A 22903-nucleotide genomic window follows, 5' to 3' on the forward strand; every position below is an offset into this window, starting at 1 on the left:
GCAGCACAAATGTAGAGCACATTTTCACTCACTCGGAGATCACTCAATAGTTTGCTACAACCTGTCTAGACATGTATCTCTTCTTAGACTGCGAAGTTCTTATGACGACGGCGGCCACCCTGGGAGGTCAGAGTGTGGTGGCCTCTCCCAGCGTATCACCGGAGTAACTGTTACCGATGCTCACAGAGGTCGCAGTCAGCACTGACTGCACGGAAACCTGCACGCCACGGAACAAAACACGGCCATCCCACAAGCACTGCTGCTTGAGTCCACTGCTGAAGCCGCGTTTTCAGCCCCTGCTCTTTAAGTCTCTCTCTTTCTCTCTGTACTTTACCAAGCTGACGTCTCTCTGCGAGACCGGTTCCTCCTGACATGTCCAGAGTCATGGGAAACAGTGCTGTCATACTGGTTTTTAAGGAACAAGTTGGCTATCCTTCATCCAGGGCAGATTCCTACATTCGTCTGGAAATCCTTAGTATGGTGATGGACTATAATCGTCAGGAGTGTGATTCAAAGGCATCAATTCTCTTCAGCCTTCCTTAATTATTGTACAGACCTCACATTCATATGAGCCAAGTGAAAATGCCATGACTTGGGACAGGTGCACCTCAGGCTTCAAAGTGACATCTTTAAACAGAGCATTTGCAGCAGATTTTATCAATGCAAATAGACCAAATCGTCAGTCATTCAAAGGCAAAGAGCTAAGAAGAAGTCATCTGAAGCGGTTTCGATCCTGATTCATAACGACCCTACGTACAACAGAACGAAATGCTGTCTGGTCCAGCACTGCCCTCACAAGTACTGTTAAGTTTGAGCCCACGGTTGCAGCCACTATGTCAATCCATCTGTCTCATTGATGATCTTGCCTCTTTTGCAATGACCTTCTATTTTACCAAGAACGATGACCTTTTCCAGGGACAGATCCCTCCTGAACACATATCCAAAGTACTTAAGAGGAAGTCTCACCATTCCCACTTCTAAGTAGTATTCTAAATGAACTTCTTCCAAAACAGATGTTTGTCCATTCTTCTGGCAGTGCTGGTACACTCTGTATTCTTTGCCAAAACCGAAATTCAAGGTCACGGAATCTTCTGTCGTCCTTAGTTACTGCCCAGCTTTCACAGGCACAGCAGGTGTCTGAAAACACCGAGCACGGCTTAGCTCTCAAGATGACGTCTTTGAGTCCTTCTCATTAAACAGGTATTTTGTGTCAGATTTGCTCAATGTGAATTCATTAAATATACTGCCAGTCTAAAATAGACTTACTGAAAGGCTAAGAAGAAATAAAGTCCAGTTTAAGTAAACGCTGAGAAAAAACAACAAATGATTAGCTATCTAACTATCGAGCTAGACAGTGATAGGTAGACAGAAATAGGTTTATACTTACCTGAAATGTACCAAAATCTAATATAAGAAGATTTGTTTGTTCATGGTAGAAGCCCGTCTGTGGAACTATTAGATACGAAGGTTTCAAATTTATCCTTAAGTCAAGAACTTTCCGAGTTTCAATTATATGGGTAAGTCCTAAAAGAAGGCAATGGAATAGTGAAAGATTAGAATGTCAAGAGGAAATGTGTTAACTAATGATGAGAATCAAAATGTAACCTAAAAACTACTATGGAGGACTCAGTTCTTCTCCCAGATGGGATTTTCACTCCAGCAGGAAGATGAGGTGCCTGTGGTCCTTCAAGGTCCTCTTTTGAGCAACAACCCTATCTTCACACAGTACAGTCAACCCAGCACAGCGGGGACTTTATCCTGAGATGGAAGAATTCACCACCTGTGATTAAGTAACCGGATAAAGAAGGAGGCCACATTACTCTAAGTATCTGTTTGTAAAACTACAGCCACACACTGCATGGCCATCAGCTTCTCAACGACTGACATGGAGAGATGTTTTCCAACTCAGACTCCCTCGGAGGCACAGGCTTACTGAAGGGAAGGGCATGCAGAATCAACCGTGCCCCAGAATAGCATTCTCTTCCTCACTCAGTCTGGCAATATATCTGACTTTAAATAATCCACGTGGACATGATAAAACAGCCCAAATCCTTGAATCAAAGAAAACAAGCAACCTGTAGTATCGTAAACACAGTTTACATTAGAAAAAACACACTTCCGCGGCCTAGTGCTGAGGAGTCTTGGTGATGAATGGTCAAAGCACTCAGCTGCTAACCAAAAGTCAGCAATGTGAGCCCACCAGTGGCTCCAGGGCAGAAAGACGTGGCCATCTGTTTCCTCAGAGATGTAAAGCCTTGGAAACCATATGGGGCTGCCCTGCGGGTCAGAATCAACCTGACAGCAACGGTGTGCTTCGGGTTTGGTGGATGCTCATGAAGAAATTCTAATTCTTTACCTGTGGCTGTTCTCTCTCTAATTTCTTCCAGCTTCATCAATGTAGCTGACGTTATTTGCTCAAGATCTAATCCTTTGTTTGATTGAAAGAATTCAACAACTGCATTAATGGTTTTCTGTAAGGAAATTTTAAAAATTTAACCAACATATGTAAAGCACGTGTTATACATTTTAAAGTTTCACCTCAACCCTAAGCCACTGCGGCTCTGCCCTGCGTCTCCTGGGGGTAAGAGAGGCCTGAAGAATAGGAACAGCCTGAGCAAGAAGAGGCAAAGGAGTGAGGGTGCACGACGCCAGCAGACCCGGAAGCTGTTCTCTGCTGCATCTGGTGGATGCAGGAATGGCCATTGCTTTCAGCTGCAGTGTTTAATTAGTCCAAAGGTGAAACTCAATTTCCTACTATAACTGGATTCCCCTGCACTTTGAATTTCACCCAGAGAATAGGAGGAAAACAGTTCAGCACCTTACCCATCTGCAAGACTTGAACTTTTTAAAAAACATCAGAAAAGACAATGAGTTCTTATGTTTTTAAACATGAACCTCTGTCCATAGTCTGAAGCCAGCTTTATATGCAAAAATAAGTCAGGTCTGGCAGGAACAGCAGGGCCCCTCCACAGGCAACCCAGTGAGAGGTGAGCCACGCCTAGCTGTTATCTAGTGTGAGATGGGAGTTAAGACAGCCTGAAGGTGAAGTCACAGAAACAAAAGCCAAGTCCCTGTGTTCATTAACATCTAAATGCTAATTTTTTTCCTCATTAAAAAAAAACTTTTAATTATTTTCATTAATGCTGAAGTACTTTTTAGACTGTGACTCTGGAAAGGAGTAGAAAGCTCATCTTTCTCCAGGAGCACCTGGTGGGTTCTGATTGTGGACCATGGGTGGTGGTGGTGGTGGTTTATTAGTTAGGAGTTGGGCGAAGATCTGAATGATCAGTAGTTCAAAACCACCAGCAGCTCCATAGGAGAAAGACTGGGCTTTCTACTCCCACTTAGGGTTACAGTCTTGGAAAACCACATGGGGTCACTATGAGTCAGCACTGACTCGATAGCAGTAAGGAAGTGTAAAGTTCTTTTAATTCAAAGTGGAAGAGAAAGAGAAAATAAACAAACTGGAAGTGAGGTAGGAAGTCAGTTTATGACTATTTGGAACCAGGACAATAAAAACTTGAATCTTTAGAGTAAAAAAGTTTTCGTTTGCTTGTTTCTTCAATTTAAAAATAGCATAGAAAATAAACTCAGAGGTAGATAAATTCTATGGCAAATGAAAACTCCAAGTAAAATGGTTAACACAAGTACTGCTTTGGAAAGAAGAAAAACATGTTTTAACCTAGCTGCTAAATAAACAAATATATGAAAGAGGAACAGTGCTGAGAGGCATGTCTGAAATGAGAGAGAGCTTCGAAAACAGGTATTTTCTTGTTGTCCTTACAGCATCATAGGTCACCTCCACAGGCTGGGACTGAACCACCAGAGTCTGGTCAGCAGGACTATGCTCTGGATTGGTCTCAAACTGGATTTGAAGCAGGGAAGAAGCAGTATCGCCAATGGAAGTCACAAGTGATGGTACAGTATTTTGCTGTTTCAGACCTGTTATATACCAGAGTTCTAATTTTGCTTCTATCCTATAACACGAGAAAAAAAAGGTATTTGTAAAGAACCTTTGACATGTAATGAATTAAAATATAAATATTCAAAACTTTAAAATACTAGAGCTATGCCCATTACTCAAGATTGCCGCCCAAATACCTCGGCCTTGGATTCAATTATCTTCTCAACTGTTTTTATTTTGCTACGCCAATTCTAAAACATGGGACAGACACATTCTGAACACAAATGCAAGTGGTACCTTACAACCCTGACACACCTTCCTACCACACTGATTTTTCCTAATCCCTGAACAATGGCTCTTCCTAGTCCCTCAATAGCTACCTAAATAAGCCTCAATTCTCCTAGCCCAAATTTTGTCTTCCATAACTGAGCTTATGCAGCACTAACTAGATTTAATTTGCAGCACTTCTCATCTATGGGCTATCTAGTATGCTGCATTAGTGTGACTCTGACGATTAGGAGTCATCACATAGACTTCAACTCCGAGTACTCCACATGACAAGTAGAACTGCACGGAGGCTTTTCTAGACTCTAACACACTGTCAGCTCTTTCTCCTGTGACCCACTGAAGTGTCTTCAAACTGAACCTTTTGCTTAGCAGCCATGGTGTGATGACTGTTTTTTCTCAGATGTTCTACAGTTCTTGAATTAACACTTTGAACAGTTACGTCCATTAACTATGGTATAAACCTCCTGAAGGCAGAAGTCTAGCACTTTGTGGGAAAGTGGAATTGAAAGAAAGAATTTGGTCATGAACTTTTTAATGGCCCTTTGTGTGTGTGTCAATTTCAGAGTTATTGAGTCTAAAGATGAACCACATCCAATAAAAATCTGTGAAGCAGTGAAGAAAGGGAGCAAAGAGACGATGAGTTGATCCTTTATCCGTGTTACCCTTCCAAAACAAAACTCTACCTGGTAGACAGATACACAGACGCTGGCCTAAACCATGACTGAAATAGCAGGCTTTCAAATACTTACTTCAGTGCTTGTGCTCCCGGTCGCTGAGAGACTTGCGTTCCTAAACCAATTATCTGGATTTTTAGTATTTCTGGAATGTTTTCTTTTTCTCTTATTGTAATAGACGTACTTATTAACTTTAGTGTCATTATATGGGCGACATACTAAACAGAAACAAAGTGAAAAACTGTTAGCGACAAATAATTAATACTGCCTTAAATAACAATTTCTTCTTTCTTAAATTGGTTGCACTATAAAGTGATCTATCAAATAAGCTAAGTTTTAGTGTGAATATATTAACATCAATAAAGAAGAAATTTTTATACACAATTGTAGGTACAATATGGCATTTACATAGATTCAAATTAATTTCTCTTAAGTTTGAAAATGAGTAGCAATGAAACAGTGACAAAATAGTTAAGAGGTATAAAGACTACATTTCGGTTGCATAAAAGCATAATGAATACTTCAGATCAATTCTCTGGCTGAGGAGATAAAATCTGGGGAAAACAGAAAGACCATCTGCTTAATGATCCAGGGGCTTTATTAAGACACCGGGGGAACATATTCCTGACGCGGACACTGCCGGATGAGGAGTGAAGTCGGGCCAGAGACCAGGAAGAAGACCGTGGTATCTGTGGATCTGCTTTTCCTAGAGGCAGTAAACTTGGCTACACTGGAATAGAAATTTGAGAATGGGTTCCATCAAGGGTAATGCAAGAAAAGCTCCCCTCTTTTTAGAGGGATCCCAAAGGGCTACACCCAAGATGTAAAGGTAGAGTGGTAATAGGCAGACTCTCGCCTTGTGTATCTTAACTTTACAATATCAACAACCCTTGAAGAGAAGATCAAGCTATGCCCAAATACTTGTGACATGAACAACTCAAAAAAGCAAATAAAATATCCTCTAAAAAGTAAAATAACTACCACATCAGAGGAAAAATATTATTTTCCATATTCTTAAAAATTAAAGATTAGTGTTGGTAAAAGTAATGTCCACTCATGCAGACACACGCATGGCGATATACATACAAATGACGTTGATAAGCTACCAAGATAAGTTAAAACAAAAACCAAAATAAAAAATAGATGAAGTATACAGCTTTCCTCTAGTTCTTTACTGATTCCTCCCCCCACTATCATGATCCCAATTCTACCTTACAAATCTGGATAGACCAGAGGATGTACACGGGTACAGATAAGAGCTGGAAACACAGGGAATTCTTGACAGATAAACCCCTCAGGACCAATAATGAGAGTAGCAATATCAGGAAGGGAAGGGGAAGGTGGAGTAGAAAGGGGAAACCAATCAGAATGATCGACATATAACGCCTCCCCTGGGGTCACAGAGAACAGAAGAGTGCATGAAGGGAGATATCAGACAGTGTAAGAAATGACAAAATAGTAATAATTTATAAATTATCAAGGCTTCGGGAGGGAGGATGGTGAAGGGAGGGGGGAAAACTGAGGAGCTAATACCAAGGGCTCAAGTAGAAAGCAAATATTTTGAGAATGACGATGGCAACAAATGCGCTTGACACAATGGATGGATGTATGGATTGTGATAAGAGTTGTATGAGCTCCCAATAAAATGATTAAAAAAGAAAAAAGAAACAAATTCACAAGGATACCAGGCCTAATTTTATTAGACACACATTTTGAAACAAGGTTCAAATAGATAAAAGATAAAAATTAGTATATTGGAAACGATAACAAAAGAACCAAACAGAAATTCTCGAACAAAAAAAATCCAAAAAAAAACTAAGAACACAATACATAGACTTAACAATAAAACAAAAACTATTAAAAAGAGACGACAACCTGAAACACAGATAGATCATAGAAAATACCCAAATGAAGAATAATAGGTAAAGGACTTTGAAATACAGAACAGACAATAAAAGACACATGAGATATGGGGGGTTGGGAGGGGTAGGATTCAACTGTGTACATTAGACTTCATCCCCATCTGACCAAAAAAGGAAAAAAGAATAAGACAGGGATAAAACTGAAGTAATAATGGCAGATAATTTTTCCCAAACTGATGACATATCCAAGAAACAAAAGCAAATCCACATCTTAGAATATTAAAGTAAAGTTATTGACAACCTAAAAGAGCAAAATCTCAAAAAAACAAGTAACAAACAGAAATGTGTGGAAATTACCTGCAAAGAAATATGATAAAACTGATACTTGAATACAAAAAAATGATAATATAGGCCAAACAACAACGAATACTTTCAAGTATCTGGGCCTATAATTAACCACCTAGGATTCACTATATGGAAAATAAAATGTGTCTTAAGAAAGAAGATAGCAATTTTCTTTCTTTTTATCACAAAAGCAAAAATTGAAAATTTATAATAAGCAGCCAATAATCAATGAAAAAACTAAGGGAGCATGCTTCTGGTAGAAAGAAAATTATGATGGTCAGAAATGCAGAAAAGGAATCAAGTGACTGGAACATTTAATAGTGTTAAAACTACTGTTCTCCCCAAAATAATTTACAGATAAATATGACCTATACCAAAATTCCAAAAAAACATTTTTGAAAATATTAATGACTCTAAAAGATTATGCAAATGTAAAGATCTGAAATAACCCAGACACTGTTTAAAAAAGAAGGCCAAACGGTGACTCCAAGACACTCACAAAGCTGCAATCATCAAGCTGGGGTGCTGAAGTAAGAATGCACAATTCAATGCAACACACAGAAAATCAAGAAAGGCACCCAAACATTTATTTATTTTCAACCAAAGGGCCTCTGGTAAGAAACGATTATTTTTTTAAAACAAGACTCAGGAAAAAAGCGGCAGTCATAAGGAAGAAATAAATAAATGAAAGGCCATTAAGAATAAAAATTTTAATTTGTGACATAAGACCAAAAATTGATAATTAAATAAACTCTTTTTAATTAGTTACTTAAAAATCAACAACTTGCATATACCAATTCAAGCTAACACTGTAAAATGAAACAAAGTAAGTACCTGCTTGGGCAAGGTTAGGTTGTGAGTGCTCTCACTGTAACCAATTGCAGTGAAGAGCTTGGCTTTCTCCTCTGGGGTCATCAGGTCATCAAAAGCTATTAAAAAAAGACTAAATATTCTCAGAACTCAATTGCTTCAGTTTAAAAGATTCAATCTGAAACTCAAACCAATTTAGTGGGTATGATAGCTGCAAATGCTAAAGAACAACTACTGTAGTTATACACGACTTCGATTACATCACACAAACTCTATTTGCTTGCTTAGGTCAAAAAACAAGTAAAGAAACCTCATATAAGGATTTTAGAATCCCTAAGCATTTAAAACATGTAAGTGTCAGGCAGAAGCGGGAGTTAGCAGGGCAGGCGGGCTGGGAGATGGAACTGGCAAACACATTATAAGGACACTACAAGAGGCCAGACCCTGTTCCCCCACTCCTCCTCTCTTTAGGTGGCCTTCAGGCCCAGATGCAGAAGACTAACCATTACAGTTAGCTTTGAACGCTGTTGCTTATCCCTGGACCTGTAGATAACAAAAAAGTTACAGTGGAAAATTCCCCAGCTACTCCCTCACCCCAGACTCAGGCTATAAAACTCTCTATCTCTCACGTAGACAGTGTGACTTTGCAGGGGCCCCAACTGGGGAGCCATGAACCTCACCCAGGAGCTCAGGCTGCTCCCGTCCCTTTCTCTGCTCTCCCTTCCCACCCGGGAGCTTGGAAATAAACCTCTGAAACTATTTTCTACCTTTGCTTGCTTTCTTTCTTTCCTTCGCCAAATCAACCTAACATTTGGTGCCGAAACCCAAAAGGAGTAAGAGGTGTCTTGGCACAGTCCTGCCTGCCCTTGGATGAGTGCGCCACCCCTCTCTCCTCCATCCCCCTCTTCCATCCCACCAGGACCTCTCAGCTGCCATCCGCCACATCTATGAGTGAGTACCTGACAGTACCTAACTAAATTTTCTTTCTATTTCAGCCCACTGTCCCTTGCTACTGAGTTCTTTAAAGACTCTGTTCATTCATTTCTGAATTGTGGGCCCACAGCAGAGCTGGAGCCAAAGGACAACACTTGGGGATGCCTGAGTCTCACTGTTCCTTTTCCAGGGGAGCTAGGAAGCCAGGCTTCTCCCTACCCCCATTCCAAAGGTCAGAGGCATTCGGGGATGCCTGAGTCTCTCTGCTCCTTTTCTGAGGGAGCTGAGAAGCCAGGCTTTCCCCTCCCCCCATTCCAGAGGCACAGTTGGATACTCGGGATGCTGATTGTCTAGCTCAGTCTCTTCCAAGAACCCTGCAGCATGGGAAACAAAAATTCCAAGCCAGACTCCTCCACACCTGCGGGTTGCCTCCTGGCTAATATTTCAACCCTTAGCTTAACACCAGACCTCTGGCCCAAAGGCCTTGTTTTTAATGGCAATTTGGTTTGGCCCCAATATAAACTAGATAATGGGTCTCAATGGCCAGAAGATGGTACTTTCAATTTTAACTAATCTCAGAAACTTTTGGCAGCAAACTGGCAAATGGTCTGAGGTCCCCTACGTCCAAGTTTTCTTCCTTCTACACTCCCGTCTCTCTCTCTGTACTCTGTCACCCCGTTCAAGTTCTTTTAACCCAATACTCTTCTAACCAGAAACACTTGCCAGCTCAAACAGACACACCACTACCCAATCAGGTCTCCGACAGTACTATCACCTCATCTTTCTCCAAACCCCGACTCCTTCTCTGTGCCCCCAGTAAGGCCTCCTCCATATTCTGGGTGCCCTTCACCACCACCTCCACTAGTTCCTTAACTCCCATCCACCCCTCCGCCAATCCCCCGACTCCAGGCCCTAAGCTCTCTCCTTTGTCTTCCCCTGTAAGTCATCATACCCATTCACACCAACCCCTCCTCCACCCCCTACAGGAAGTTGCAGGCACCGAAGGTCTCGTCCACATCCATGTTCCCTTCTCTCTCACTGACCTGTCCTAAATTGAAAACTGCTTCGATTCCTTTCCAATGATCCCACCAGCTACATCAAAGAGTTTTGCTATTTGTCTCAAGCCTGTGATTTATCATGGCATGATATTTTTGTAGTCCTTTCATCCAATCTCACCTCAGATGAAAGAGAGCGTGTTTTCACTGCTGCCAAGCAGCATGCAGACCAGGTTCATCTCACTGACCCCAACATGTCTTTGGGTACCAAGGCAGTCCCAAAGAAGGAACCAGGCTGGAGTTACCAAACTGATACCCAGGTAGGCCAAGATGGCGGGGCCGGAGATAAAATGCCCCAGTGTGTCTTGGCTGGCCTCCAGGCCATTTCTCACAAAGCAGTTAATTTTGATAAGCTCAGGGAAATTACTCAGAGGTTGGATAAAAATCCAGGAGCATTTTTAAATCACCTGACTTAAGCCCTTACCCAATGCACCCACCTAGATAGACCCAACCTCACCAGCAGGGGCCACTGTCCTTGCCCCGCATTTCATTACTCAATCATCTTCAGAATCTAGAAAAAAGTTTTTAAAAGGCTGAAGACAGCCCTCAGACTCTTCTCCAGGATCTAGCAAATATGGTCTTTAAAGTCTTTAATACCAGAGAGGAGCAGTCAGAGGCAGACAGGGAGTCCCGAAATCACCAGAAGGCAAACTTACAGGCCCAGGCCTTGATGGCAGCCCTGAGGCCCTCAGCAACGGGGAAGACGTCGGCATCCTGCTCAGGCTCAGGAAACAACAGTTTCAGACCACCCCCAGGAGTCTGCTTCAAGTGTGGTCAGCAAGGTCACTGGGCCAAGCGCTGCCCAAACCTCATCCACCCAACAAGCCTTGTCTGGCATATGGTCAACGGGGCCACTGAAGAGTGACTGTCCTTCGGTGCCCAGCCGTGGAAAGCCAGTCCTTCCAAGCCCTAACCCACCATTGACACTACTGGGCCTAGCTGCTGAGGACTGAGGGAGCCAGGACTCGGCGACCCCAATTGCCCTCGCCAAGCCTGGGGTGGCAATCAAGGTAGTGGGTAAGGTTTGGTTCTTTCTGGTTGACACAGGGGCTACCTTCTCAGTTTTTCCTTCCTTTTCTCGTTCTTTACACCCCTCCCAGGTCTCTGTCATGGGAGTCGACAGCCATCCCTCTCACCCGTTGTCCATGGAGCCCCTTAAATGTAGGAAATATGAAGGGCATTAAACTGTAGACTCCCCGGTAACACAGGGAAACAACAGAACAGACACAGTTGCCCATAGAGGAAGTAAATCAGACTCAGCCACAAAGAATCTGTTACTTCACAGATCACAATGTAGATGTCTTTTCTCTGCACAGAATTTGCAGACATAATGTAACTGTTAATACTAAAATTTTCTCCTATCCTGGACAATTTTTTTGGTGCAATGGAACTTTAACTAAATGTGTAAATTCCTCCACAGCAGGACCTTGTTTTCCAGTTACCGTAGTTCCCAGTTTACCCTGCATGGTCAGTCTGAGTTAGCATGCTTACTCTCTGTCCAAAGATCAAAGAGAGCAATATTCCTTCCTATAATGGTAAGTGTAAGCCTAGCCTCTTCAATCGCAGCATCTAGAATGGCTGGATGCGCACTCTGCCACTCCATCCTCTCAGCACAGGATTTTGAAGACCGTCTGCAGACTGATTTGGAATCTACCTCAGCCTCTTTGGCCTCGTTACAGCGCCAGATCACGTCTCTGGCCCAAGTTGCCCTACAAGACAGATGGGTCTTGGATCTTCTAATTGATGAAAAAGGGGGTACCTGCCTCTTCCTTGGCCACTGGACACCCACCCCTCCCTCTTTTGACTGCTCCAGTCTCTAAACCTACATCGGCCCCTACCAGCAGGAAGCAAATAGCATACGACACCCCTTATCACCAAAACGCTGGAATGTCGGGCCAAAGTGGGAGTTAGCAGGGCAGACAGGCTAGGAGATAATGCTGGTAAAAACACTCCAAGGACACTACAAGCGGCCGATCCCCTTTCCCCCCCTCCCCTTTGGTGGCCTTCAGGCCCAGATGCAGAGGACTAACCGTTACAGATAACTTTGAACACGCTCTTGCATAGCTCCAGACTTGCAGACAAGAAAGTTACAGTGGAAAATTCCCAGCTACTCCCTCCTCCCAGACCCGGGCTATAAAACTCTCCACCTCTCCCCTGGACAGTGTGACTTCACGGGGCCCCAAGTAGAGGCCCATGAACATCACCTGGGAGCTCAGGATGCTACCATCCCTTTCCATGCTCTCCCTTCCTCCCCAGAGCTCTGAAACTGTTTTATACCTTTGTTTTCTTTCTTCCCTTCACCAAACAAACCTCACAGTAAGTACACGTGTAATTAAATATTCACATAACAGATGACACTCCTTATGCTAAAAACTGAGACATAATTTTTTTTTTAAATCCAAGGTTTCTTTCAGTTAGATAAATACAGAAATATTCCTAAATAATGTGTTTCATGAAGAAATAGTTAAAGTTGCTGACTTCATACTTCATTTAGGTACCACCCTTAATTATATAATACATATAAATTATACTTCAAATATTATAAAATCCAATTACCTCAACAAAATATAATACATATGTTTTTTTCTTGTGTACATTAAATAATGAATGAAACTTGGAACTTACTTTCAGGAATCAAAGAGTCTTCTTCATCCTTTTTCTTAGATTCCTTCTTACCCCAAAACCCACTAAACCAGCCTCCACGTTTCTCGCCTGTATCAGTAGATTTTTTCCTTAATTTTTGTCCAGATCGAATCACCTAAAAAGTATTTTAAATTTTTAATTAAAAATAAATTGAAAAATAAATAAATATATGGCTTCTTCATATTTAAGTGGAGTAAGGGAAGGAAAAATACGTTTTGTCACAATAATATCAGTCTAAAAATAGTTGAGAAAAGTCAATTCCTTCTTAGATAGAGAGCCTCCTGGTTTGGTTAATTCAGTCCCAATCGTAACTTACTTCCAACAACTGAACCCTACTGATGCCATTAGGATAAGCCCATATTTTCAGTAGCAAAACACTCAAGGTTTCAAGTGAAATTTTTCTAAGCGATGTGTATTCCAAAATTTTAAGTTTAGATGACATGAGAACTTAAGGACTATAAAACAGTAAGTTCCCAGAGAAGAAAATGCTTCCATAACCTACAGAAAGCATCAGTTTTAAAATCCTATTTCAGAAGTCACATATCGTACTGGTTTGCTAACTTTAGACATGGATGGGAAGTGGGGAGAGACATATAAATAAAAACACACAGTGCTTAGCTTGATTTTCCACCACCCTTTCTCCTTGCCCATTTTTCAGTCAAATTTGGATGACAAAAATTACAAATGGAAAAAAGATATACACAGCAAATAAAGAGGTAATTTAGACTCTATTTTCCAATTCTCTGAATAAATAAAATTTTTAAGTGTTAGATTTATTTTATTTGCCTTATTAAAAATTATTTTTAGTATTTCAAATTTAATTGGTTGTGAACCAATTAAAGTTAAGTTTAAGCCTGGAGACCTCTGTGTATAACACAAAATACATAATAATCTAAAACCGATTTTCAACAGGACAGTTTAACATACAGCTAAATAAGCTCTAACAATTAGATATTAAGTAAATAAAAAGGAACAGGTTTACATTTGCGCACAAAGCTACTGGATCTCAGATTTCGTCATTTTACCAAGCTTCACAAATGCTCCCTTTTCAGGCATCAGAAATATACTAACTGGATAAAAAAATAAATAATATCTTATTAGTTTTTACTACACATGAAACAACATAACTTGTTTATTCCCTTAGTATTGTAAGATTAGTGTACTTTTTTATTTTTCCTAAGAAAGACGAGGCTTTAGCCAAAATCAAGATTCCAGAAATTGATAGAATCCCAAGGTGCTGAGAGAAGCAGTCACTTGTCTATGCCATAAATTTTGGACAGAACTAATTGTCCAATTAACTGAAAGAGATCCACATTTGTTCTCATTTCAAACAACGGTGACTCAAAAGGATGCTCAAATTATAAAACAAAATAATTAATATCATATACAAGAAATGTTTGCTGACGCTCATCCAACAACAGTTGCATGCAGTAAGTTGCTCCCAGAAGTTCAGGCTGGTTTCAAGAGGATGTGGAACAAGGGATTATCATGCTGATGTCAGACAGATCTTGACTTAAAGCATAAAATACCAGAAATATGTTTACTTGTGCTTCACTGACTATGCCAAGGCATTCAACTGTGTGGATCATAACAAACCATGGATGACCTTCAGAATAATGGGAACTCCAGAACATTTCAGTGTGCTAATAAGGAATTTACACAGAGATCAAGAGGCAACTTTGCAAATGGAAAAGGAAATACTACAGGGTTTAAAATCAGGAAAAGTGTTGGACATGGCTTTATCATCTCACTATACTTATTTAATCCGTATGTGGAGTAACAATGAGAGAAGCGGACTTGCATGAAGAAAAATGTGGCATCAGGATCGGAGGAAGGCTTACTTACAACCTACAATATGCAGATGGAACAACCTTGCTTCCTAAAAGTAAGAAGGATTTGACACATATGTTGATGAAAATTAAGGATTGCATCAAGGGCTATGTAACAAAGAGGAATTCCTGAAACCCAAATGAAGGCTGAACATGATAGTGGGACAAGAGGAAAATAAAAGGAAATAGAGGAAAGAACTAGGAGGCAAAGGGCATTTCTAGAGGTCTTAAAATAAGCATGTACATATGTAAATATATTTATATACTTTGATTGGGGAATGTATCTATGTATATATATTTATAGGTTTAATATTAGGATAGCAGATGGATATTGGGTCTCTACTCAAGTACTCCCTTAACACAAGAACACTTTGTTCTATTAACCTGGCATTCCATGATGGTCACCTCCCTGACACCATCACTGAAGAAAAAAATGGGTGCATAAACAAATGTGGTGAAGGAAGCTGATGGTGCCCGACTATCAAAAGATATAGCATCAGGGTCCTAAAGGTTTGAAGTTAAACAAGCGGCCATGTAGCTGAAAAGCAACAAAGTCCACTTGGAAGAAGCACACCAGCCTGTATGATCATGAGGTGTTAATAGGATCAGGTATCAGGCATCAAAGACCCAAAACAAAAAAATCAAATCAGTGTGAATGAGGGGGAGTGTGGAATGGAGACCCAAAGCCCATCTGTAGGTAATTGGACATCCCTTTACAAAAGGATTGTGGGGAGCAGACGAGCCAGTCAGGGTGCAGTAATGCACTGATGAAACATACAACTTTCCTCTAGTTCTTTAATGCTTCCTCACCCCAACGATCATGACCCCAATTCTACCTTACAAATATGGCTAGGCCAGAGCATGTACACGGGTAGAGATAAGAACTGGAAACACAGGGAATTCAGGACAGATAAACCCCTCAGGACCAATGTTGAGAATGGCCCTACCAGGAGGGTAAGGGAAATGTGGGGGGAGAAAGGGGAAACCCAACACAATGATCTACATGTAACCTTCTCCCAGGGGGATGGACAACAGAAAAGTGAGTGAAGGGAGACATCGGTCAGTGTAAGACATGATAAAATAATAATAATAATTTATAAATTATCAAGGGTTCATGAGGGAGGGGTAAAATGCAGAACTCATACCAAGGGCTCAAGTAAAGAGAAAATGTTTTGAAAATGATTATGGCAACAAAGTAAAAATGTGTTTGACGCAAAGGATGTATATATGGATTGTGACAAGAGTTGTTTGAGCCCCCAATAAAATGATTAAAAAATAAAATAAAATTAAGGATTGCAGCCTTCAGTATGAATTACAACTCAATGTAAAGAAGACCAAGATGCTCACAACTGGACCAATGGGATAAACGGAGAAAAGACTGAAGTTTTCAATGAGTTCATCTTGCTTGGACCCATAGGCAGTGCTCATGGATGTCGCAGTCAGCATCACCAGAAGACACTGAGCCCACAGATGTTGTGAGGAGACAAGGACCTTCCCTCAAGTCACCACTATGAACTCGCACTTCTGGCCTCTCAAGCTGTGAGAGAACAAATTTCTATTTGAGAAAGCTGTCGACCTGTGGGACTTCTGCTGTCGCAGAACTAGCGGACTAGAAGGGCAGAGTCCAGAAGGGTGAGGAAGAAGGAGGAATGGACGCAGGAAACACGGAGGGGACTGCAATGAGTAAGATGTGTATACTGTGATACACATATCATTGAATCCAAGAAAAAGAGAGGAAAGAGATGGAAGTCAAAATAATATTTGAAGAAAATGACTCAAACTGGGCAATTCTAGTGGGCAGTTAGTTCTCAGTATGCTTCAGCTCAGTTAGCCAATCAGGCATATTTGCCACAAATGATCACTCCCTCTCTTTGACATTACTTCTGCACCTGGCCTTGAAAGTGATGCACTCATACAGACGACCAAGCAAAAGTAGGACAACCACTGTTTGGTCAGTTTTGCTGGTGCCTTCTCATCTATAAAGAGTGGAATGCTTTAGGTCTTTGGACTCTTGCTGTCTAGCTATTTATTCTCCTTAGGTCACCTCAGTCAATATCAAAGTTTTAAATGCAACCTATATGTTGATACATCCTAAATCTGTACGTTCACCACAGACATATTTACTGAACTCCACATTCATATACCCACTTGCCTGATCCACATCTCCTTTGAATAGCGAAAATGGAATGTGTCTCAAATTATACTCCTGACTATTTCGCATTCCACCGCGCTTGCTCCATCTACTCTTCACTATCTCATTGGATGGCACATCTATCACCCAACTGCTTAGGCTGAAATCTTTAAATTCATCTGATTTGCATTACAATCTACATCTAATCATCAGAAAATATTGGGTCTAAAATCTAACACTTTATAATCACATCACGGCAATCAGCCTCAGTCAAGCTTCCAACACTCACCTCAATTACTACAATAGCATCTTATCTGGTCTATTTTCACCCTGGTTCATTGCTCTGAAAACTGTTTTCAAAATAGCAGGCACAGAGAATTTTAAAACTAAAAAAAAAACAATTAAAAAAAATTTTGCTTCTAATCCACCTGTACTCAAAATCTGTTCATCACATAACCTGGCACCTCTGTCAATTTTATCAAGTCCCCTCCCGTCCCTCTACTATCTTGTTCCATTAACCGTCACTGCACCACTTCTCTCACCACTCCCCTTAGCTCCCAGGAGGAGCCACCTATCTCCCACCCAAAGCTTTTAAACGTGCTATTTCTTCTGCCTACTACATTCTTCCCTTGGATATCATCCTAGCTAACTCCATCACCGTCTTCAGGTCTTTGTTAACATGTTATCTTCCTAGTAAAACTTCCCTGATCACCACCCTACTAAACATTTCAATCTTCATTATCATCACCAACTAGCCCCAATAATCTCCCTATTCCTTCCTACTTTACTCTTGTTTGTACGTTTGTTCATGACCCTTCTCTCCTGCTAAAGTATTTTTCTCTGTTTAGCTCATTCACGTGTTCTCAGTGTAAACAATGATAATGATAGGGAAGATGAGGAAGGAGGGAGTTGAGGAGAAAGGAAAACAGAAATCAATTATTTAGTAATTACTGGTGAGGTAGTCTAAGAGCTTTACATAGTTTATCATTTATTCCTCACAGCATCCCGATGAAGTCGGTACTATTAATTAATCTCATTTTATAAATGATTAAACTATTTAAATAGCCAACCCATGGCCACCTAATTAACAGGAGATTAGATCCAGACGATCTGACCCTCGAGTCCACACAATTAAACATAATGCTAGCAAATAGGCACCAAGGAGTACCTGCTACATTAATAAATGCATACATATGTTTTATCCATTTAAAAACATGCATATGTGTATGAAACTCTGTGGCTAAGAAAGGACTAAAGGCTAGACAGCAATTTAGTATTGGTAGTTATGTCAGTATGTATGATTAGGGCTGTTTCTATTTTCTTCTTTTGCTGATCTATATTTTCCAATTCTCCTATAAGATGCATTACGCTTGTGATACACTTTTTTCAACTATCCAAAACATGTTAACAAAATAACAGAAGGGACTTGGAGCAAAATGTACAAAGTACCAAGTGAGATAAAATAAGCAGTTATGAAGTATTCTAAACAGATGGATTCCAGTTTTGAAAAGAGGGGAGAAGAGGGAGGGGGAGGGAAGAAAGCAAATGAAGAGAGGGCATTTTAAAAAGAAAGGAAAGCATATAAACATGCACATATGCTTGGGGGGGAAGCTATCCTTAAATCTTAACAATTGCTTTTGGAGTTGCTAGAATTACCAAGGACTCTCATTGACTTTCTTTAACGGGGATTTCCTGTTTGTTTTAATCCCCCTCACATTAGTGGCTTTGGGCCAAAATTCCATTTTGTTTTCTCTGAATTAAGCAATAAATATGGAACCTCTATTCTCACTTGAGAAAATCTCAGCAATCCCCCAAGTTATGACACTTGAATTCTTGATCTGTAGTATTGGCATTTGAAATATAAAATCAGCTGTCAAAAATATTACCTCAACTTGTGTTTGTTGCCTTGCTAAAATTATGTTAAAAACATCAAGGGTCTTCTCCAAGTCCTATAAAACAGAGAGACAATTTTAAACAAAGAAAATAACAATGGAATGGAAAACAGCTTTTCTTCTAGGCTCTTTCTATTTATCTAGTCCATTAATAGTGCTCGTGATATAACGGAAATATAAATTTAAACATTAACTTTGAAGTTTTCCAGTTTTTAAAATAAGGGAAAATAATAAATGTTCAAGGACATAAACTCTCTTTAAGTACAATGCATGAATGGGGATCTTTCCACAAGACGATGATCTCTCACGTGATACACACATATGCACACTTTGAAAAGGAGACTTGTTGTAGGTACTATCCTTATAGTTACCACTTTAGACCCTCCCTCTTCTAAGTATTGCACAACATGTATCATTAAAGGAACCACTATAAATATCACAGGATTTAAGCATGCACATTTTTGCAAATCATAAGAAGGCTAAAGTAAACAAACTGATCGAAGGAATTCACATGAGAGTGGGTGTTGCTGCTAGGTGTCATGGAGTCGATTTCCACTCATCTGAGAAGCGAACAGCCACTGTGGCCTATGTGACAGGGGCTTTCAGTGGGACCTCCCCTGAACTTCCCATTTCTGTGAGAAAGATGTCATTTCCATTTAGGAATGACACCACCACAATGAGGTTAAGAAACTCGGGCATGAGCACCTGGCAAGTAGCCAACTCAGCACCAGCACGCAACTGCACCTAATTCCAATACCTTCCGGTTTTCTATGCACTGCCACGTATTTCAGAACACAGAGATGCAGCTCATTCTTCACATCATGAAGCAACCACAGAAATAGCTCCAAAACCAAGGTCAAGCGACATTAATCAAAGTATGTATTTAATATGCTTTTATGTTTTATGGATTCTCTTAGCTAATAAAAGAGCAAGGCCATTTTTTATAAGTAAGACTTTGAACACTTTTAAAGAGTCCTTTATAAATGTGGGGCTTTTACTAACAAAGTAAATTGGGATGCATAAACCTAGTAATAAGTTTTTAATAATGAATTTCTAAGCAGTATTGCAAAAACTAGACATATTCCCCAAATTAGCTTATGATAACATCATCTTATCTGTTAGGGTGGGAACATTTTCCAATAAGAACATTTTCCAGTAAGATTCTCTCTCAAAAGCACGGTGAGTTCTGTGCTTGTTTTCTAAAATTTCATTCTGATTCAAATTAAATGCCGAGAAATCTCCACCAATATAAATATCTTGTTAAGATTCATACCAAAGGATGATTAGACAAATAAACAGCTTTCAAAGACATACCTGAATTTGTTTCTGCGTTTCCTCTGAAACTTTACTCTGAGTTAGTTTGTTTTTGTAGACGTTTTTATAATTCTTGAGCAACTGCCTATGCTTTTTTATGTGACTCCAAGACCACATCTGGGTATACCTTCTTATATGAACCTCAAGAACAGAATCAATTGCATATTTCCACCTATAAATAAAATTTTGTTAGAGAATATTTGAATATAAAGGTCCAAGACAAGGCCGAAAATAACTTTGACTCTAGATCTACACCATCAAATTTCCTGTTCTTATTGACTGTAATCTATCCTAACTCAGTAACAGGATTTCAATTTCCCAGTACAACTCTCTGGCTTAAATAGGCATGACCATTCTTAAAATAGAGTATGCTACGAGAAGATCCTAAAGACACAAAATTGGAGGAATTAACAAGACAGTTAGCTGATTCCATTGATTCCCATATGGGTGGCTGGTGAGCACTGTAAACTTTTAAAAAGAAAGTCTTCAATGTTAAGTATTTGAAATTAATCTAGAAACAGGAATACAGGAGGTAGTGATTTTTTAAAGTGACATGAGCATATAAAAAAGAACCCTACCTTCTCTGTTAAAAAAAACAAACAAACTGGCTGGATGGCACAGTCCTAAATATCTCTTAACTCTGAGAATTCCTAGATATAAGAATATGTTTCTCATATACCACCACCACCCAAAAATAAATTCTAACTTACCATTGTCGACAATTTTTATGAAGTGGTAAATAAGGCTTATATTTCCTGTAAGGGGCATTTCTAACCATATAATCCACTGACTCCAAAAAGTCCATCATACTGAGGTACTATCAAAATAAAACAAAATACTGAGTACATTGCACACATGAAAAATACAAAATTTAAGGATTTTTAATCTAGAGAGGCTTCAATCAATAACAAACATCACTGCTGCCTGGTAACCAACAGTAAATTGTATTTCACCAAATGTAAAGGACCATTAATTATCAATGACAGTGTTATTTTTAAGTTGCACTACAAAAGTAAAAGGTACTGCCAATTCAACTGTGTTACATCACCAGTAATAATATATGCTCTTTTTCAGATATGCTGAACGAGTGGTTCTCAACCTTCCTAATGCCACAACCCTTTCATACAGTTCCTCATGTTGTGGTGACCTCCCAACCATAAAATTATTTTCGTTGCTACTTCATAACTATAATTTTGCTACTGTTCTGAATCGGGCGACCCCAAAAGGGCAATGACCCACAGCTTGAGAACCGCTGTGCTTAACCATGAAATAAATGTGCCTCTCAAACACAACGAAATACAGCCTCTAACTACTGACATAATTGAGCCTTGGTGCATGCATAGTTTTGAACTCCTAACCACAAGATTAGTCTTTCAAATCCACCAGCCACTCTCACTTTCTGCTCCCATTAAAACTTCATACACCTGTACACCCCACAGAGGCCCGTTATGAGTCTGATGGACTCCATTAATGTTTTAACTGTTGACCGGAAATATATCTGTTTCTAAAGCTACTTATTATTCCTCTAGATCACTGTTACAGCATGAGCTGATTTAACATTGCTCTAGAAAACTATTGCATAATTAAAACACAATAAAGTTACTTAAACACTTATCTCTGTGGATCTGATAAAACAGGGGGAAACAATCACACAGCTAACAAGACTACCAAAGTCACTCACTGCCACTGACTGGATACTGACTCACAGTGACCTATAGGTCAGAGCAGAATCACACCTGTGGCATTCCTCTTTACGGAAGTAGAAAGCCTCATCTTTCTCCCACAGAGCAGATGGTGGTTTCAAACTGCTGACCTTGTGGTTAGTTGCCAAAGCATAACCTATTATGCCACCAGATCTCCTGGACAAAACTATAGGTGAGCGAAAGAGGCAAGTTTAGCTTTTCCTCTTCTCAATTTTTCTTACTGTAATTCTACCTAAGGTTTACCACATGACTATTAAGTACTTGAAATGTGACTAATCTGAATTTAAATGTAGTATAGTATAAGTAGAAAAGAAATCAGATATCAAGGACATATTTCTGTTTAAAAATAAGATATAAAATATCCAATTAACAATTGTTATATTCATTACATGTCAAAACACATTTCAGGTTTATTAGGTAAAAAAGTTAATTTTCCTTTTTTGTAAAATAAAATGAATTTTACTTTTTCTTCAAACTTATCTAATGTAGTGATCAGAAAAATGTTACAATATATATATGTTATGCATCATACTTTTTTATAGGACAGTTCTAGGCTAGAAGCACTAATGCCTTCCCCCTCCTCCAAGCCTACTACCTAATCTCTCTAGGCATAGAATTAAACCTGGGAAATAAATGGTGAGCAAAACTATCCATATAGCTGTTCTAACTATTAAGGAAATTTTTTAAAATCTAATAGTTTTTTTTAAATATATGAACATTTATTGTATTGAATAACATTCAAGCTACCAAAATAAGACAAGTGTGATGGGTAACTAAAGTTACCAGTTATTACTGACATGATGAAAATGATTGAAGAAAAGGTATTCTTTCAGTAAATGTGTGCCCATGTGGGCACTGGACCCTGTGCACGACTTCTGAGAATAATGCAGTAAAATAATGCATAAAAAGTCTAAAATAGCTCCATTAATTTCATTAGAAACATGATTAAGTTCCCATCAGCTAATGAAAAAGAAAGGTATATGCTGCTAAAACTAAATGGTCCAGCAGCTAGCGTATAATTTTTTCTTAATAAATCACTTTATTGGGGGCATCTACAGCTCTTATAACAATCCATTAATTTCATTAGACACATGATTAAGTTCCCATCAGCTAATGAAAAAGAAAGGTATATGCTGCTAAAACTAAATGGTCCAGCAGCTAGCATATAATTTTTTCTTAATAAATCACTTTATTGGGGGCACCTGCAGCTCTTATAGCAATCCATATATCAATTGTATCAAGCACCTTTGTACATATGTTGCCTTCAAAATTTTCAATATTTTCTTTCTGTTTGGATCCTTGGTATCAGCTCCTCTTTTTTACCCTCCCTCTATCCCCCTCCCACACTCAAGGACCCCAGAAAAATTATAACCGATTATTATTTTTATGCCTTACACCACCCACTGCCTCCCTGCATCCACGTTACCTGGTGCTCGACCCCTGGGGAAGGGGTGAGGGTTATGCGTCACTGTGTTGGTTCCCATTTCTAACTCTAATAGTTTTATGAGCATGAAATTCAC

The 22903-nt window shown here is 39.6% G+C and overlaps 1 protein-coding gene across 1 annotated transcript in view; it reads right to left on the reverse strand.

The window, feature by feature from the left end:
- Window positions 1-22903, reverse strand: part of LOC101650201 (vacuolar protein sorting-associated protein 13C-like) — a 125410-nt gene that overhangs the window by 47260 nt on the left and 55247 nt on the right. The window contains exons 13-21 of the mRNA XM_045294948.1: window positions 20391-20497; window positions 19681-19852; window positions 18361-18423; window positions 12497-12629; window positions 7908-8002; window positions 4942-5084; window positions 3785-3977; window positions 2357-2471; window positions 1388-1524 (exon numbers count right to left, since the gene is read on the reverse strand). Coding sequence (XP_045150883.1) covers window positions 1388-1524; window positions 2357-2471; window positions 3785-3977; window positions 4942-5084; window positions 7908-8002; window positions 12497-12629; window positions 18361-18423; window positions 19681-19852; window positions 20391-20497 — 1158 coding nt within the window. The remainder of the gene's footprint in view (window positions 1-1387; window positions 1525-2356; window positions 2472-3784; window positions 3978-4941; window positions 5085-7907; window positions 8003-12496; window positions 12630-18360; window positions 18424-19680; window positions 19853-20390; window positions 20498-22903) is intronic.

This window comes from Echinops telfairi, unplaced genomic scaffold (assembly GCF_000313985.2).
Source record: "Echinops telfairi isolate 266 unplaced genomic scaffold, ASM31398v2 ScPeMD7_4048;HRSCAF=4782, whole genome shotgun sequence".
Taxonomy (NCBI): Eukaryota; Metazoa; Chordata; class Mammalia; order Afrosoricida; family Tenrecidae; genus Echinops; species Echinops telfairi.